General features: G+C 37.7%; 2 protein-coding genes across 2 annotated transcripts; one reads left to right on the forward strand and one right to left on the reverse strand.

Annotated features, from left to right (window-relative positions):
- The first annotated feature begins 214 nt into the window (after nucleotides 1-214).
- Nucleotides 215-11,485, forward strand: LOC124637805 (centrosomal protein of 131 kDa). Its single transcript, XM_047174472.1, has 16 exons — nucleotides 215-557; nucleotides 1,216-1,336; nucleotides 1,409-3,497; nucleotides 3,648-3,737; nucleotides 4,193-4,322; nucleotides 4,536-4,643; nucleotides 4,899-5,057; nucleotides 5,638-5,682; nucleotides 5,970-6,175; nucleotides 6,457-6,593; nucleotides 6,923-7,011; nucleotides 7,219-7,430; nucleotides 8,251-8,363; nucleotides 8,673-8,731; nucleotides 9,634-9,776; nucleotides 10,445-11,485. The coding sequence occupies exons 1-16, from the start codon at nucleotides 420-422 to the stop codon at nucleotides 10,578-10,580; spliced, it is 3,975 nt and encodes a 1,324-aa protein (XP_047030428.1). The 5' UTR covers nucleotides 215-419; the 3' UTR covers nucleotides 10,581-11,485.
- Nucleotides 11,486-11,670: 185 nt separating this feature from the next.
- Nucleotides 11,671-13,889, reverse strand: LOC124637627 (hairy/enhancer-of-split related with YRPW motif protein 1-like). The gene is made up of 3 exons (XM_047174227.1): nucleotides 13,735-13,889; nucleotides 13,447-13,542; nucleotides 11,671-13,060 (listed from the first exon to the last, which is right to left on the reverse strand). Exons 1-3 carry the CDS (start codon nucleotides 13,813-13,815, stop codon nucleotides 12,023-12,025), a joined length of 1,215 nt encoding a protein of 404 aa, XP_047030183.1. The 5' UTR covers nucleotides 13,816-13,889; the 3' UTR covers nucleotides 11,671-12,022.
- Nucleotides 13,890-18,493: the final 4,604 nt, after the last annotated feature.

Below are 18,493 nucleotides of genomic sequence, written 5' to 3' on the forward strand. Positions count from 1 at the left end.
ATATTGTTTAGAGGGGTCCGCTTTATTTTTCCTGTTTGTTAATTTCTACTAATTCGTAGAATATATGATTACTTTGCAACACTGATGTCATTTTATGAACTTCCGGTTTAGTAGTCAACTGATTGTTTATAAAAGTTTTCTCTTCATGTATGACCAAAACTTTTGTTTCAAGTAGATTTATTAATTAAATTATTTGTAACGTAATTTATAAATCTTTTAAGTAAAGCGATGAGAATACATTAAAAATTATACGGTGATCATTTGATTAACCTTGTTATGCTGAACAATATAAATTTTACGCGTCTGGGATCTGGAACACGATGGTTGCTAGGCAACGGCCCATGACAACTCATAAATAAACAAATTATTGTGTCAATACCGTTACGCTATAGTGACTCTGTCACTGGAATGAGTGTGAAATGTCGAAAGAAAACAATAATTTGAGGCTGCTAGGCTCGCCTGTGAACTTATCGTACAGAGGCAAGAAGAAAGACGACAAAAGAAACATTCGAAACCGACCAAGGTCTGCACTGCAAAGCGCAGTTTGCGTTACACCGGTATTCACTTTTTGTATTATTCTGTTCATGTACTTAACTATAAACAATTTAAACACAATTTAATTATACTCACACTCTTAACACTATATTTGTGTTATTAAACCCTTTTTACATTAATCGAAAATGCGTAAAATGCTAAATATTTTCGTAAATTATCTATAATTTTAACAAAAAGTTCTGTCGTCATGGTGATTATCCTTTTCATCTTTTCCATAATGTCTAACCAACTGTCACGCATACTTAAATTAGAAGAAAATTATTACAAGTGATTTAAATGCATTTTATTGCTTACCATTTTGTTTTTGACATAGTATTTTAATTTGATGATGGAGAATAAGGTTTGAAAAGGTAAAATATTTTGTGGGTGCTTATTGACAAATATAATAGATCAGTCATTATGGTGATAGATATTGACATGGCATGCAAATAGTTTATAGGACTCCATGTCCAGAAGTTGATATTTAACGGATGATGTGAATGTGTCCTTCAGATATTACACTGATATCCCTTTACAATATTGATTTATTTAATGATCAGCTTATTTACTCATTGGTTTTCATTCTATGTACTAAAATTCACCCTAAAGTGCACAATGTTGACTTATTGCTCCTATTCATAAAGATCTTTAACGGTATTCTAATGTGTACCATATTCATAGATTTTTCAGGATCATCCAGAGAGATACAAGAGACCATTTTCCGCAGACACAAAGGAACGGGCACCAACAACCAGAAACTTTTTGAAAGCATTCAGCGCTGAGTTACTGCAGTCATATAACAGTAAATTATATATTTAATTGAGAATATCAGTAATATAAGGAATATTGATTCATAATAATAATTTATTTGCAGATTCACCAACCACTATCAAAGTAGTTGCACCAACCACTGATCTATTGAGAGATACAAAATCCATTGAGCCCAACTCGTACAAAAACAAAGAAATATGTAGTAACGTTTCAGACTATGGTTCGGAGGATACGTATATTAGCTTAGGAACTAAAATAAAGGCTAAAGCACAGTCAGGCTCAAAGAAAAATAATTCAAAAAACTACGCCAAGTATAGGAACATAGCTAAGAAAACACGTAAGCCTATGGAGCATACTATTAGTGAAGATGCAACCACTCAGGAATTTGGTTTAGAAGTGAAAATTATCGAGCGAGCTTCATCGCCAATGAGGAACAGAAATGTGTATCAAGGAAGATGTTTATCGCCCTCATTCAAGACACGTGCATATGAATCGTATTTTTTACCCCTTGAGTCTGATAGGAGAGAGTCTGAAGAAGGCCACGGGTCTTATAGTGATAACAACAGTATACAGTCTGAGGTAGACAAAGCTATAGACACCTACACACGCAGATTGACTGTGTCGAAGCAGCAACTATCCTTGGTAGAAGAAGAGTCCGCTCAGGACTTAGATAGCGTTCCCTCGCAGCACATGTCCAGTTTGTCTCCGGAAACGTCCCTCGAAGATAAAATCGCCAAGGGCGATAATAATGACAATCTGTCTAGTAGGAATACGTTCGTATTGGACTACAAAGATGATGAATTCAATAAGATCACTCAAAACTTTATGTGTGAACCGCGGACTTATTCGAGCTTTTACGACGACTTCAACACGAACCCAATTAATTCATACAAGAATAAATTATCCAGTACTGTAGTACATACAGATTCGTCGTCAAAGGATTCCGGATATCCAGACAGTGGAGCGAATGATGAAAGATTTTACAGACAGAATTATTCGCTGCCAAATACATCAGTACTGAAGAAATCTAGCTCTCATGATCAAATTGAAGAACAGCCAAAGAGTTTGGACAGTATCTCCACCAATAGTAATGACAAAGGCTATCAGAAAACATACCCTCTAGACAAAAAGGGTAAATGGGCTGAACCTTTAAACCACAGCCGCTTACTCTACAAAGATTTCTTCTTAAAGAAAGAAGGACACATCGCATTGCCTCCACAGAATTCTCCGACCAAGACTGACGTTCCTATACCTGGAAGTAGTGAAACAACTGATCAACCGAAATCCGAGAATACTGATAACAATTTAGATTACCCATCCTATCTCATAAACAGTACAACTAAAGCCTACACATCTAAAGTTATTGAAGATTATAAGAAGGAGCTAGAGGCTATAAACAACCTGCATGACCTCACCCTCAAAGATATAAAAACTGATGCCGAGTCACCAACGCCCCTGAACATAGACAAAATGTTTGAAGATGCATCTAATTTTGAACTTAAAAAGGATAGTAGTGAAAGTTCGCAAGGAAGCAATGGAGCAGATAATAATTTGTTACCTAAGAACAAAAATTCATTGGACGCTAAACGTGACGTTTCCAAAATTTCAACAAAAGAGCTAATACAAAACTATTTAAAAGTAAAAGAAGATGGCAACGCAAAACTCACGAAGAAAGCTGACAAAAAGTTAAATAATGGTGGTTCAGGGGAGAATTCTTTGGGATTTAAACAGGAATGGAATAACAAAAGCTCTAAAAATGGTGGCAAAAGTCCAGTGAACATACGAAATCAAGCTCAAAAAAATATGTTTACAATTCGCACTCCTATGAGCGCTAGGATCGAGAGCGTTCAGAATGACAAAGATGTTGATTCGTGGATGTCTCTCAGCGCTCCTTCGCCGAGAATCCTTGAAAGTGAAGAAATACAGAAAGAGGAACCAAAGAAGTCTGAAACATCTCTGCCTGAAGAGAGAAGAGAAGAAGCGGGAGTAGCAACGCAATTACCTGCGGAGGAGACGCGACCAAAGACGCCCAAAGAACTGAGCTCCGATTCAACAGTTTTAGATATTTATTCAATGTTAAAAGAAATTGAAAGTTACGGAGAGAACCCCGTGACAGAAGTAACTAATAAGATTCTATCTGACAATGAGAGTAAGAAAGATGAAGAAAATGTTTCGCCCAAAGATAATTTCATGTGAGTTGAATATTTCTAGCTACTCCTAGGAGGCCGTCTGCTTTTCTTAATCTTCCCTATTGAAGCCTTTTGCAGACTCAAGAATAAAAATGTAATCAACATTCTACGACAACATTCTACGATTGACAAATATGTAATTTTATTTTTAAGGGAGATATTCGAGTTTCTGGAGAAAGTTGAGCAAAGTGCCAATGATGCTTTATCCGTGGTTACTAACTCTACCCCACAAACCATGCCCAAGTAAGTCCCTAAACGAAAATTCAAGAACCACCCTATGTACGTAACTATCTAGGAACTTATCTATCTGTTCTATCTTTTACTGCCTCGTTGGTCTAGTTGTCGCAAGTGTGGCTGCTGAGCACGAGGTCTCGGGTTCGATTCCCGAGTCGGGCCGAAATCGCTTTGTGGGTTTTAGAAGACTTTCACAAAGCAGCCCGAAGCCTGGAAGTTGGTGATTGATTCACCCGTGCATCGGAGAGCACGTAAATGTCGGTCCTGCGCCTGATCTCTTTCCGGTCGTGTCGGATTGCCGTCCCATCGGGCTATGAGAGTGAAGGAATAGGGAGTGCACCTGTGTCTTCGCAAATGCTTGTGCACTATAATATGTCCTGCGCAGTTGGCTAATCTCCTTACATGAGAACAGCCGCCGTAGCCGATAATCGGCTAGGAGGACATCATCATCTGTTCTATCTTAGATTGGAGATGCTTCTAAAGTTACCACAAACGGAGTTGGCCCAGAGGCTGGTGACGGCTTCCTTGCAACTTGAGGAGCGGTCTTGCTGTATTGCGCTGTTGCAAGAAAGTCTTGCTAACCATAAAGAACAGGTAAGACGTGTCAAAGTACTAATTGGGTGATTTAATTTAAAAACTCAAAAATCGGAAGTTTTGGGCACCTGATCTAAAAATGGTGCATATTTGTTTAATGAATTTTGAACAAACTCCGAAAAAATGAAGGTTTATTGTACGCAACATTAAAACAGCTCGTCGTGCTTTGCGTGACTAAACTAAATAATTTCAGTGTTCATTTCGTGTTTTCAGATGATCAACAAAGTGAGCAATTTGGAGAAACAGTCCAATCGGAACATAAACAAAGTGAAGCAAGAATGTGAAGAGACTATCAAGAGACACCAGAATTTTATTGATCAGGTACAAAAAGTTTATTAATTTGAACCTACGTTTAAGTAAGGACTAAGCTGTGTTTACCATGTTACCAAACATTCAACTAGTCTGCACAAATACTCATTTACTGTTGACCTGTTATCAGTCTTTGCAGTTCTTAACCATTCTTAACAGCATTATCATCCATCCAGCCTTTTCCCAACTATGTTGGGGTCAGCTTCCAGTCTAACCAGATGCAGCTGAGTGACCTCCTCGTTTTTATCATTGAAGTTGGTTTTCTAGCTGATAAACGACAAGAAGACACTGAACCATCGTATAGAGCAACTAGTGGACGAGCGTCGAGCGCTCGAGGAGCGCTGGAAGCGCTCTGCTCAGGCGCTCGAAGACAGGTACAAGTTGGAACTGCGGAATCAACATGATAAGATGCAGGCTGCTCAACAGGTATATTACATTAGTTTTTTGAATCCAGTATTTAGGCTCGTTATCCTAGAACAATCTTTCTATCATATCAAGTCTAGCTGTCGAGTTCGATGCTTATAAAATCATGCTGGTTTTGGGTAATTATTGTATATAGTAATCACACATAAGTACTCTGTATGTAAGCCTTGCTGTTTAAATGCTTATTTATTGTGTATACCTACAACTTTGATTATCCTTGTTTAGAAGATTTTTTTGTACTTGTGACAAAATGAAACACTCTTCAATCTCAGACACTGCTGGCTCAGCTTCTTGAACCTTCAATTCAGCAATATTCGGAGGCAAGGCAACTACTTGTGTATCAAAATGCCATACTTACTGATATATCACAAACTACTTCTCAATCAATACAATTTCATAGAGTACTAATCTTACAATTTCATAGAGTACTAATCTTACAATTTCATAGAGTACTAATCTTACAATTTGTACTGCTTTTCATTTAACCAGCGTTGAAGTATATGTATAAAATGCTGTGTCATATAAAGTCGTATTGCACCCATATCATACTGTGGTTGCACTTATTCATCATTGTGTCGCACAGGTGGCTAGGCAGCGCTGGGTCCGGCAGAAAGCTGAGAAGATCAAGGTATGCTCATACATTATCATAGCTAGCTTTCCCTAAAACGAATTTACTCTATTGTCTATACGTATATTATAAGAAAGCCTCTGCTTTGTCGGTTTCACCCGCTTCGCGTGGGAACATATCGAACCAGTCTTTCCTGGAATCCTGGAATTCTCCAAACGTATAAACATCATCAATGTATAATAATAGCTTAATGATATCATATAGATTTAAAATTATATACTCAAGTAGTATTATTTTTATATAGCTGTTACTACTATTTAATACGCCCTTACATTGTCAAACCGCAGGAATTAACAGTAAAAGGCTTAGAAGGAGAGCTGAGAGAGATGGCTGAACGACAGCAAAAGGAGATATCAGACTTGAAGATGTCGCATGCGGAACAAAGTGGCCGAGCGCAAGCGAAACATGCGCAGGAGCTAGAGGAGCTCAGGAGGATCTTAGAGGAGGAGAAGGAGGCCGCCTTGGTTAAGGAGAGGCATTTAGCCAGTTCTAGGTAAGACATATAGAAAATGTCTTTGAAGTTTGTTGCCGTTTCTTCTCCATGAGACCGACTCCTTAGAACCGTGCAACTAGTACGGTAAAAAATTGTGTGATGAGCATGTCTGTTAGCTGTAGTCTTTGTGCTATAATATGTATGTATTTATAAATATCATATGTTCATACTAGATAGTACTCGCAGTTTATCAGTTGTGTAAGCACTCATAACACAAGCTAACAATACCTTACCACTGGGCTTATCGACCGTGTGACAGGTGTCTCGATATTTAATTCCAGGCTAGAGAAACAGATCTTAGAGATAGAGTTGACTTACCAAGAGCAGCGTACACGGCTGGTGTCGGAGATGCGAGCGGAAAACGAACGTGTCGCCAATGAACTAGCTGCTAAAGAGAGGACCATGAGGGAAGAAATGGGTGAGTTTTGAGCTTTCTGGTGAATAACCGTCAGTTGAAAAAATATCCATTAAAGTTAAAGCTTCTTTAAATATATGGCTGACTCTTTATTTTCAATAAATAAAAAGTGTAAGCAATAGATTTAAAAAAGCTGTAATGGTAATGATTTTTTCTGCAACTGACGGAAACCACATAATTATAAAACGTGGTCTTAAAAAAGTAGTTTTAGAACTAAGCTTAAACCACTGTCCCGAACAGCAGAATTTTTTTACCACAGATTATTATAATCTGTGCATCTCATTCAGCATTCAGCATTTTACTTAATGATAATATTTTCGTTTGTAATTTAGAGAAGTGGAGAACAGACCAAGAGAATGACATTAAGGAGAAGCGTAAGCAAATGGAACTTGAAGCTATGAAGGAAAGAGAGAAAATAGAGGTGAGCTATCCTAGAGACACTGAAAAAATACGGATTTATAATATTCATAAAGCTTATTAAAGTTTAACATATTATCTCTGCTTATTAAGCACTTTCGCTCGCAATTAATTTTACGTTGACTAGTAATCATGATTAGACGCTCCCATTTTTTCAGAGAAAACTTTTTTATACTTGGCTTATTTAAATATGTATTAAATAAAATTTCAGCAACTAACGAAAGAAAAAGAGACAGAAATGCAGCATCAACTAGAAGAATTCAAGAAACAATTAGAGGCTGAACATCAACTTCTCTTAAAGCGCAAGACTGCAGAGATAGCCGCCCAACACAAACAGGAGAGGGACAAGGAGATAGAGAGAGCTATAGAGAGCATGGAAGCCGAGGCACAGGCCGGGAGGAAGGAGTTACAAGACGCACTCAGGTAACTAATAGTTATTGTGTTATCTATATACATATAAAAGAAAGTGGTGTTAGTAACACATTTTATAACTCAAGAATGGCTGTACCGTTTAAGCTGAAAGTAAGAGGGGAGGTAGCTTAGACCCTGAAGGAGGACATAGGATTTTTGTCACCATCCGGGACGATGGTGAAACCACGGGCATAAGCTAGTACACTATACTGAGCAACACTGGCAGGTACGGTGATGTCCTCCTAGCCGATTATCGGCCACGGCGGCTGTTCTTATGTTACCAGATCAGCCAGCTGCGCAGGACATATTATAGTGCACACGCATTTGCGCAGACCCAGGTGCACTCACTATTCAGGTGCACTCTCTGACTCTGCGCGCGATGGGACGGCAATCCGACACGACCGGAGAAAGATCAGGCGCAGGACCGACATTAACGTGCTCTCCGATGCACGGATGTATCAATCACCAAATTCCAGGCTTCTGGGCTGCTTTGTGAAAGTTTCTAAAACCTACGAAACGATTTCGGGAATCGAACTCGAGACCTCGTGCATAGTAACCGCGCTTGCGACAGCTAGACTTACGAGGCAGTTACTCAAGTATTAACTAAGCAAGACAAAGGAGAGAGTCAAGGATATAAGTAAAATAAGTATCTTACAGCTTGATGTGAAAAATCTGTGATGTCATAGTTCGCATTTATACACAAACTGCGTAAAAAAGAAACAGTTTTTGACAGTTCATTATAAGTATTGTATATGACTTGTTGTAATCTACCGTATTGATGAATCAGTCAGGCCTATATATCTACGTCATTATATTTTTTCCTTAATTGCAGGAGGAACAAGGAGCAGTATGAAGCTGAACTAAAGGAGTTGGCTGAGACTGAACAGGCGACGCTCAGGAGGTACCAGGACGCGCAGGCCAGGATAAGACAGACTGAGGATAAATGTATGACGTTTGTTTATTTGATATTTACCCTCAAAACTATTCAAAAATAAACATAAGCAAATTCTATTAATCTGTAAGAGATATTTTGTAGATCGATTTAATAACTTTAAGTTTATTTATAGTCTTTAATATAGCTTATCGTTTTAATTAAGCTTTATTATTTTATGTGCGAGGAATGTTTAAGGCTTAGGTAACATCGTATTTGTATATCAATTCTTTTGTAAAAAACGTTTTCTATTGTATTATATATTTCCAATTTTGTTTTTTTTTTTTTGGCTAATACTGTTTAGTTTATATATATTGTTACAGGCGCGGAGTTAGAAGTTACCATCTCTCAGTTGGAGACGCGCAATAGGGTTCTGACTGAGGTAAGAAAGAATAATATTATTTAAACAAAGGAGATGGCTAAATTTTCATATAAAAAACCCAGAATCGAGAGCAATGAAAACAACTTTATAAAAATAGAATCCCTTGGTTTTTCTGTGATCTATACTTATAATAAATCTGTAGAGAGATCAATTCTGTACATTAAACATATTTCCAAAATATCTATCAGGGGGTGATTAGTGATCGATACTGATGCCAAAAATGCAATCAGTAAAATTTTTGTCTGTCTGTCTGTCTGTCTGTCTGTATGTTCGTTATAGAAACAAAAACTACTCGTCGGATTTTCATGAAACTTGGCACAAATGTTCTTGATACTCCTGGGCAGATTATAGGATACCTTTCATCACGCTACGGTTAATAGGAGCAGAGCAGTGAAGAGAAATGTTGGGAAAACGGGAAAAGTTACTCTATTTTTTAAGCTTCCGTCGCGTGTGCAGCCTTAATGGTTAAAGCTATATAGAAACCACGTATGACGGAAATGTTCTCCTTTAAATTATGTAAAAAATATCCCACGACAGTATATGTCTATCTTTTATGGTTGACTCACAATAACACGTGTAACTTCCGATTGCTAAGCAGTTCAGAGCTTTCTGATTTTATTTGTCTACTCTGACGTTTATAACTCTCTCACCCATCCCAATAGGCATAGATTTAGATAACTAGGCTGATGATTATTATTTCTTCCTCTCTTTGCACAAAGTCCTAATCTAACGCGGACGAAGTCGCTGGCAGAAGCTAGTATGAAATATTTTTTTTAATCCTCACATTATACTGAATCCAATCATAATTCATAAAGTTTCTGTCGACTCTGGGTGTTTTTGGCCATCTCCTTACATGATATTCACCTCAATTTTTAATTATTATTTCTTGATTGATTTCATAGAAAAACACTCAACTAGAGAGTCGTGCAGAAGAGATAAAAGCCAACTGCGAGGAATCTTGGAAGGCTAAACTGGATGCGCTGTTCAAAGAGAGGGACGAAACTAAGAAGACACATGAGGAACAAATGCACCAGCTTTATGCCAAGTTAGTACTACATTACACATTAGTTCTTCTTTTATTTCATAGATGGCGCTGTAGTAGTTTTGGACTGTGTACAGTTCCTGGCACTGACCTCTATATTTACCACTGGACAGGCTGTTGTCAACGTGCTTTTGTGCCCGTTTGATAATCGCCATTTTGGCGCTGTTAGACGTAGCGAGTGTCCGTGGTACTAAAATTATTTTACAGTGAACCAATGAACAAACACTTCTCTCACAGCCATTTGAAATTATACGTCAAAATTAGTTCTGTGGACACTCGCTTAGACGATATTGGCGCTTCAAATGGGCACAAAAAAATTGCTGTCAAACGTACGGAATAGCCGGTCCAGTGGTAAATATAGAGGTCAGTGGTTCCTGGTCTTTTGCTTTTCTTTGCCAACCAAAAATACCAACTTCGGTGTCTGCTAGTGTCTTCGTGGCAGTCAAAATGTTAAAATACTTTTGGCCATGCTGGAGTGGTTAAATGGTTAACTCTGTTTTGTTATTTTTTATATTAACTTAGGACCCCATCACGGCAGTTAAATATTTGCCATCGGTTATGACTATTTTTACAAGCCCTCTTTTTGTCCCTTCCATATGTTGTATTCCAAAATCTATAACATTTCATCTATTCCATCTACCACTTTTAATATACAATTTCTATCTCTCTAGGGTGAAAGTAGCGGTGGCTCGCAAGGACTCTGCTATTCAGGCGCTCACACGAGAAGCGGCCAAGTACCAGGAGAAGATAACATTACTGGAGCAGAAACTACAACAGCAGAGGAAAGACTTCCTCAATAAAAAGTAACACTATAAGCCAACACAAAAATATAAGGTAACGCTCAAGTTTTTCACCCCTTTGTGTAAATGTGCTCGTAAACGGCTGAATCTATTTGAATGCGGTGTTTTGTTTCCAGCAGTGGTGATATATGTTTCACCAAAATCGGCTCAGCCGTTTTAAAGTTATTTATAGACTGTTTTGTCAACGAGTTTAATTTTCATATACATATGTCAGTGTGTTCCGATGCCTACTTTAAAAATGGGAAATAAAATTGAAAAATATTAAGTTACCTACAGAAAAATAAGCTATATGAAGGTTAACAATCTTTATAGACCAACTAAACTGCCATTATAAGTTACACATTTGTAACGAAACTAGTCAGGTTCATCTCAAAAGACCATGGTCAGAAATTATTCCTGCCACTATCGAAACTTTTTCAATGCTGGCTACACCAATGTGTCAGGCATATTGCATAAAATACCAAAGAATTATGTCTTAGTTATATTAATTATTATTTGTTTATGTTGTTTTGTTGTGAACATTTGCTCAATGCTAGATAAATACAAATACTGATTAATTATGTGATTCTCCTCAGTTGTTAATTAATTTAAAACATTGACGTTATTTTAGCAATAAATGTTTTTAATTTATTACGATTCCGTCCATTGGAGTTTTATACTTATTTCTTTGTTATTAATTTTAGCAGAAATATAATTAGGGTAGCGATACGATGAAATTATTCTCAAATTATGTACTTCTTTGAAACTTGTGTGAAAGCAAATTATTATTGTGTGTGCTTAATTTTCACAATGTTTCTCGTATATGTGTGACTTGTGCTTGATTTTGTAATCGTATTAATTTATTACCTATACGAGTAGTAAGTAATTATTACTTGTGATGCTTGCCAATAAATAAAGTATTTTTGAATTTCGATTCAGTCTGTTATTTACGAACGAAGTTACTTAGTATTCAGAGATGATGTAAATTATGTAAATAAATGTTTTGGATATTCTTTTCTAACTTATTTACTTAAGTAAGGCAAATGAAACTTACCTAAGTTTTACTTATGAGGGGTATAGAATCAAACAACTCAATTGCAAACTTCAAAATTGCAAACAAAATATCAATAATATTTAATATCACGTAAAAGTATACCACACAGGTACGTCCTTAAAGCTATATAGGCACTTATGCGAGGCTATAGATACGTCTACAAACCTCTCTAACATAAAAATAACAATTATCCAAATAACTTTCTTTAAAATCGAAAACTTTCAAACCTATCCAGATCAATTTTTGAAAGCCATAAAATTAATCCATTTAACTAAAAAAAAAAATATTTTAAAAATTAAAATGTTTCACAGTATCAATGAACAATGTCTGTTAGGTTAAAGCTTTTCATCACTTGATTCCAAATATTATTTTACATATCACGTATTCCAATTAACAATCCTTTTTCAATACAGTTTTCACCAAGGTCTCCACATCTCAGCACTGGATGACGATCCCTGTTTGGGCGATTTGGAACTTGTATCGGCTTCCACTTTGAGTTCTTTAGGAGATACCCGCTGAGAAGACTGGGCGAGTGACGCCGCGGTATGGCTTATCACAGTCCGAGGAGCGGTAGGGAGGAGTAGGGGCCTAACTTCCAAAGGCCTTTCGCCCACACAAGGTATACTTTCAGGGATTGTCAGCCTTTTGTGAGGAAGCGTTGGTATTCTATCTGATACTCTCGTGAATGCTGACTTCTCTGGTGTTCTATAGATATTTTCAGTAACAACTTTTTCTTCGGTTCTTAGTATTTTCGGAGCAGGTCCGGTCAAGTCCACTACGGGTCTTTTCAACTTCTGTCTGACGGAGTAATCCATGGCTCGTTTTGGTGACGCGTCGATTCCGATTTTATAGTTCTCCACGTCAATCACTATTGATAACGGCTCCATATATTTCTTGGTCCTCATTGGTTCTTGTCTGTTTTCTGGTGATATTGTCGTTGAGGAGACGGTTTGTTTCTGTGTTTCTGGGCTGGAGTCCTGGTCTGATGCTGATCGGCTGGGTGGTGTGGGGAATGGGAAAGTCTGGACGGGACGTGGTGGCGTTTCGAGTTCTGTAGAGGAGTCGCAGGCTGAGTCACAGGATAGAGGACTGAGAGGCGGGCTAGTAGGTCTTGTTGATCTGACGAAGTGGAACGCACTGGGCCTCTCGTCGTCAAGCCTTAGCGGGTCCGGTACGAGAGGGGCGTAGTCTCGTGGCTGGAGGGTGTCCATGCCTCCGATGCATGATGTTAGATGGTTTCCGAGGCGATGACGTAGTCCAGTGGGTACACTTGCAAGGCGGGAGAGGTATCTCCTGACTTCGACTGCGCAGTCACTGAAGCCGGCTTTGAATCGGTGCAGCACTGCAGGGTCGGCAGCGATGGCTGCTGCCAGTTGCTGACGCTGCAGCTTCTGAAGGTGCTTCACTGTCAGTTCCAGGATATCTGCCTTCTCTAGTTTGGAGTGGCGCGCTGGCTGTAAGGGGAAAGAAAAAAATAAATAATATGATGCTTATTGGAATCTTTTTAGAATTTTGATTTTAACCTCAACAAAATAGTACATAGTTTGATTTGATTGTTACTAAGCATAGTTGGGGCCATAAGCTTTGAAAAATAAAGGGCAATAATTTTTTATTTATTTATTTAAAAACATACACACTATCATTACAGTGTAATACCAATTCGATAGTGGTGTCCACAATACCTACACACATACAAAAATAATAAAATTTATATATAATATAATAAAATATTGTAAAACCTTCAACATAAACTACTGCTAATTGACTTCATAAATAATTAAGGTCGAAAAAGGAATCAATATTATATGTATAATTAAATAAATATAAAGTTAAAACTTACGTCTTTATCAGTTCCATCGATGAGCAGATCCTTCAGCTCGTTGAGGCAGTTGTTGATGCGCGCGCGCCGTTTCTTCTCCATAATCGGTTTGTTCGTCTGGAAATTACGAAAATTCACATTGAAAATCGCACATTTTTGGACTGGACAAAACCTAATATTATTTCTCAATAAGAAAATTAATCAACTTCATTCACTTAATTTCACAAAAACTTATGTAAACTTCACAGCTGATTTTCACTGAACTCCTTCGCAGTTTAAAATTCAACGAATTTAATTACGAGTATCCACCTTTCGCAATTCCGCTTTAGACATCCCATGGGTGGGCTCCGAGAACCCGGTTTGTGAGTCATCGTCTTCACTGCACGGCATTTTGGCACTTTTAATATATTAGTTCAATTCACGAGACGTCTGCTCACGACGATGGCCGATCGCCTTATGAGGACACTCGCACGCAACTGTACAAGTTAAATTTTTCAATTGCCCGGTATCCTGCTATCCCGTTTAGGAAGTGTACTGGCAAAATACAGTCGTCTCTGTCTAACTAAGGGTGGAGGGCGCTGGGAACTGTGTCGGAATGTTTTGTTTTCGTGCTGTCTCGCTCTTTTGGGGAACGTTGTGAATGGAGAGTTTGGGTGCAGCGGTTAGTTTGTCGATTGTTTTACGTTCGATTCCAGGTGGGTTTTGCGGTAAGTGGGCTCTTTTGTTTTGATATTTTTTTTATTATAATTTATCTGAAAGTTTGAATGCAGAACTTAACTACTACAACTGTTAATTGTTCACAGATTATTGTAAAAGTGGAAAAATATGTGTAAAATAACTACTTATTCCCAAACAAAGAGCATAATTTTCTATCGAAGTTCATAAATATATTCTTGGCAAACTCCACTAGCTTACATAATCTTAAATCACTTTTACATATTTTTTTAGAAAAAAAGACAATGCAAATAAAATAATTACACACTAAACTATGCATTATATTTAAAAATAATTGCACATTACACTGCAATATAAAATTAAACAATAACGCGGAGTGAAGCTACACCTGCGCTCCCTTATCCTGTATTCTATGGGAATGCGACCGTATGCACGCACATCAAGAACCGCAATCATTCACCCCGCCCTCTTCGCACAAAAACCCCGTACTTCATGAACCATACCTTTCCATAAAGTCCCATGATTATTTTCACTATAAACTGTTCATTTTACCAGCTACTTCATGGGTGTAACGTAGCGTAAAGGGAAGGTGGAGTATGAAGTTTCAAGTTTTTTTGTCGTCGTGTGTTCGCAGGTAATTGTGGTACTTTATGGTAGGGGGTGAGTGAGTTTTCCCACGGAGTGTGGGAATGTGTGCTAGGTGCAAAGGGTTCTAGTGACGCTATGTTCGATTCATTTGTTTACTATGCACTCCAGTTTTTGCAACACCTCATTTTTGGTGCGTTTTTTGAGCTTTTTTTGGTCTCGGTGGTTTTCGTATTACAGGTAGACTGATGACCTCCTGATAAGAAAATCCAAATAGTAAATGAATGCTTCTTCTTTAGGTGACGTTCTAAGTCCGATGCTTACCTACCTATTTACTATGTTAGCGTATTTGGTAGGTAGCTGCTGCATAGCTGTGTACTTTGGGGTTTTCAGTTATATTTTTTAACCCCTATGATTCTCTCACCCTTTTTATTACCTACAATACCCGTATATAGTACTAAGGTATCTACTTTGGTAAAAATAGGTCACACCTAATTCCTCACTGTTTGCAAAAATCGAATTGCGTCACTCTCAAATGGGCGTCTGAAAATTGAAAGAAACCCATCATGCGTAAAAAATAAGTAAGTACGTAACAATAAAGTAGGTAGGACCTTTGGCTTCCTTGACCCATTTAACATATACCTATAGAGCCCCTACATGAGACTTCTTTTAGTAGATATAAAACATACAATATTATCCTTGTCTACAAAGATAGATAAACTAACATCCTCTATCTATACAAATAATCCTCATTCCATAATGTCGTAATATTTCCGTAAACACAGTCATCCAGGTGTTCAGACGACCTTTCCTCCGGGACAATACATACCTGATAAATATTTAATTAGACTAACAGACATTTCTCCCACGGTAGCCACTCATATTTTATGACAAACTTATTTTATACCAGCACTTGGGAGAAACCATTGAAACATGAACCTTATTCCTTTGTGATAGGGATCTGAAAGACTGCATCATTAATTTTGTCAGGATAATAAAACAAAATTAATTGTGCCGTTCATATAATGTCATTCTCGCCCTTAGAACACTGTAATAAGGTTCAAACTCCCACAGCTCAGGTCCTGTTGAACTGCAAAAAGTGTTGGTGGAAGGAGTGGCCAAGTGTGACGATATTCCACGCAATCGCGTGATGAGACTAATGAATGGTGAATAATTAGAATGTCACATGTCGCTGACGGGACTGTGGTGGTGAGAACTCACAGTTTGTTCGTAATCTAAGTAATTAATTTATTAACGTGATGATCTGGGAAAGGGGGGCGAGGATGGGATGGACCAGATGGTAAAGGCGTTAAATATTTTTTAGGGTGAATTTTGGTACCTACATTACATCTAAATTTTCCAGTTACAGGCTTACGAAACTGCAGCTGCATAAACTTATAACTACCTACTTACAAACACTGACACTAGATGCAGAGACATCGTTACCATTGTGGCATAGGCACTGCGTTACAATCAGAAAGAATACAGAAATCGGCATCTATTATTTCATGCAAATGTACCTACAGCTTGGCAAAAAAGAGTCTGACGCGGTGACAGTTGGAACTAAAAATCAAAATCAAATAAAAATTGTTAACATCGTTAATACTGGACATTGAAGTGTCCAAGGGACATCGCCTACTTAGGATTGAATATCTTCAAAAATAACAAATATCAAAATCTGTGAGTCGTAGTACTCCGGGTTGCCACAGGTGCGATAGTGCTGACCTCATTTATTCCACACTCTTTTTTGCCAAGCTGTAACTGAACCTGGGCGTTAAACCCTACATTACCGTATCATTATTTCTGTATTTCCTTACTTCATCCCCAAATCAAACAAAATTCAAGTACCACATCCCACTAAAACGGTATTAAACAAAAACTATCATATCCCGGACATACCAACCTACTACAATCGGTTACGTGTGTGAACCAATCTGGATAAATTGGGAGTTTATCATAAACGTAACGGGTCGCTTCCTTCCTTCCCAAGTTTGTTTTGTAAGTAACATCTTTACAGCAACCCCAATTTGTTTTTTGCGCCAGGATGATGCAGGTTTTCTCACGATACGGTCAATATGATGGAACAAAGATTAATTGTCTTTCAATATTTTAGATAAAAAAAGTCACCTGTTGACTAGAATGCCTGCTTAAGTCCTTAGAAAAAGATGATCGACGAGGAAAAATTAGACTTCCCAATTAAAAATAGAAATCTTCCAAAAATCATAAGTCAATTTCCACCTGAGAATCGAACTCAAGAAGTTCAGTCTGTTTCTTAAAATTGCAAAGTTTTAGAAGCAATCGACCAATTAACGTTCAAATAAATCACAAATTACATCGGAGTCGCGTTTCCTTCCTTCCGACTGTGAAGAGGGTTCGACCCTCTCACATATTGTAAAGATTAATCTCTTATTGTGTAGGATCAAGCACCCTTCATTTTTTACCTCACAAGGTTGCGTTTCTCACGATGCGTACCTATGCGCCGATGAGGGTTTACCTACGTGAGATTTCGATGACGCCAGAGAGTAGAGACGAAGTTTGTAATACAGGAATTAGGTAACAAGTTTTTGATTTAATGTTTCTTAGTATAATAAACGATTGCTTGCAAGCATCATCAGCATCTTTCTGTATCCTATCTACGATAAAGGAAAGCATGTAGCTATAGTATGAATGAAGATACATAGGCCCATATGAGATTCGTATTGTCTTCCAAACAGCTGTGCCAAAACTTTAAGAGATAAATAAATCAACAGACAACATTTAAAAAGTAGCCTTAAAATCTAACAAAATACAACAAAACGATTTCCTTCCGCCGGACACAGCCCGCAAACAGGGGGCGTGTTGTATTATACACAAATCTTCGATATGGAGGACCCTCGATTTTTTTACCCAAAGGAACTTTGCTTTCTCACGGCCCGGTCAGCTTGTCTTCTTAATCGATAATTTATCTGTTTGCGAGATAAATGAGGGGATGATTTTGCTGGGAGTTTGAGTAGCTTAGCTTTGGGAAACATTGTCAAAGTTTTGTTCCGCGTTGCGTAAGAAAATAATAATAATTATTAATTACTTATTTAGAAATAGGTACTTTATTGAAAAGAATTCGGCATTTTAATGGCAATTCTTTATAGGTATGTAAACGTTACGTTTTGAAGGTCTGTCCTAAGCTCTGCATGTATGCTTATTATCGCACTTTTAAGTGTCCATAGTTTTCTTTACCGCAATGAAAGTCCGGCTGCCTATGTAGTACCTAAATAGTTAAAAGCTAGATACCCAAAAGCTTTTAACTATTTACTACATAGGCAGCCGAACTTTCACTCCCACAATCTTAAACAAAAAAGTAACTTTCTTTCTCAAAAAAAACTAACACATTCTCATTAAAGTTGCCACAAAACTTCCGCCTAAAATCTATTCCTTCAAGTTCCCATGCAAACAGGTGCTTACAAAAACTGCTGTGACTATCAACTCGTTTTTATTGAGAGGAGTTTAAGAAAAAACGCCTCGTATCCGGGGCTGTTTCCGGGTCGCGATGTTATGACAAAAAGTTTATTGTAAAAGCGATTGATGGGTCAATGTTTTTAGTTCACCTTACAACGTGAGAATTGTTGGGAAAACTTTGAGTTTTTAAGGTAAGGGGGTGGTGGTAAAAAATGGGTCATAAAAAGTAAGAGTTGCGTTTTTCATTTAGGGTAGGTACGTCCTGTCCTAGAGGCAGAGGACGTTTTTCCGACTTATATTGGTAAGTATTTAAGTACCTACGTGGTAGGTACCTAATCATATTCTCTATTTATTCACTAAATTAAGAAACCGTGTA

The sequence above is a fragment of the Helicoverpa zea genome, chromosome 16, assembly GCF_022581195.2.
Source record: "Helicoverpa zea isolate HzStark_Cry1AcR chromosome 16, ilHelZeax1.1, whole genome shotgun sequence".
NCBI lineage: Eukaryota > Metazoa > Arthropoda > Insecta > Lepidoptera > Noctuidae > Helicoverpa > Helicoverpa zea.

What these genes read in the sequence shown, in the direction of transcription:
- LOC124637627 (XM_047174227.1), bottom strand. Translation starts at nt 13,815, where the DNA reads ATGCCGTGCAGTGAAGACGATGACTCACAAACCGGGTTCTCGGAGCCC. An exon ending in CTAAAGCGGAATTGCGAAAG is followed by an intron (nt 13,543 to 13,734) that starts GTGGATACTCGT and finishes CGTAATTTCCAG; the next exon opens with ACGAACAAACCGATTATGGA. An exon ending in TCGATGGAACTGATAAAGAC is followed by an intron (nt 13,061 to 13,446) that starts GTAAGTTTTAAC and finishes TTCCCCTTACAG; the next exon opens with CCAGCGCGCCACTCCAAACT.
- LOC124637805 (XM_047174472.1), top strand. Translation starts at nt 420, where the DNA reads ATGTCGAAAGAAAACAATAATTTGAGGCTGCTAGGCTCGCCTGTGAAC. An exon ending in ACCCCACAAACCATGCCCAA is followed by an intron (nt 3,738 to 4,192) that starts GTAAGTCCCTAA and finishes GTTCTATCTTAG; the next exon opens with ATTGGAGATGCTTCTAAAGT. An exon ending in ATGCACCAGCTTTATGCCAA is followed by an intron (nt 9,777 to 10,444) that starts GTTAGTACTACA and finishes CTATCTCTCTAG; the next exon opens with GGTGAAAGTAGCGGTGGCTC.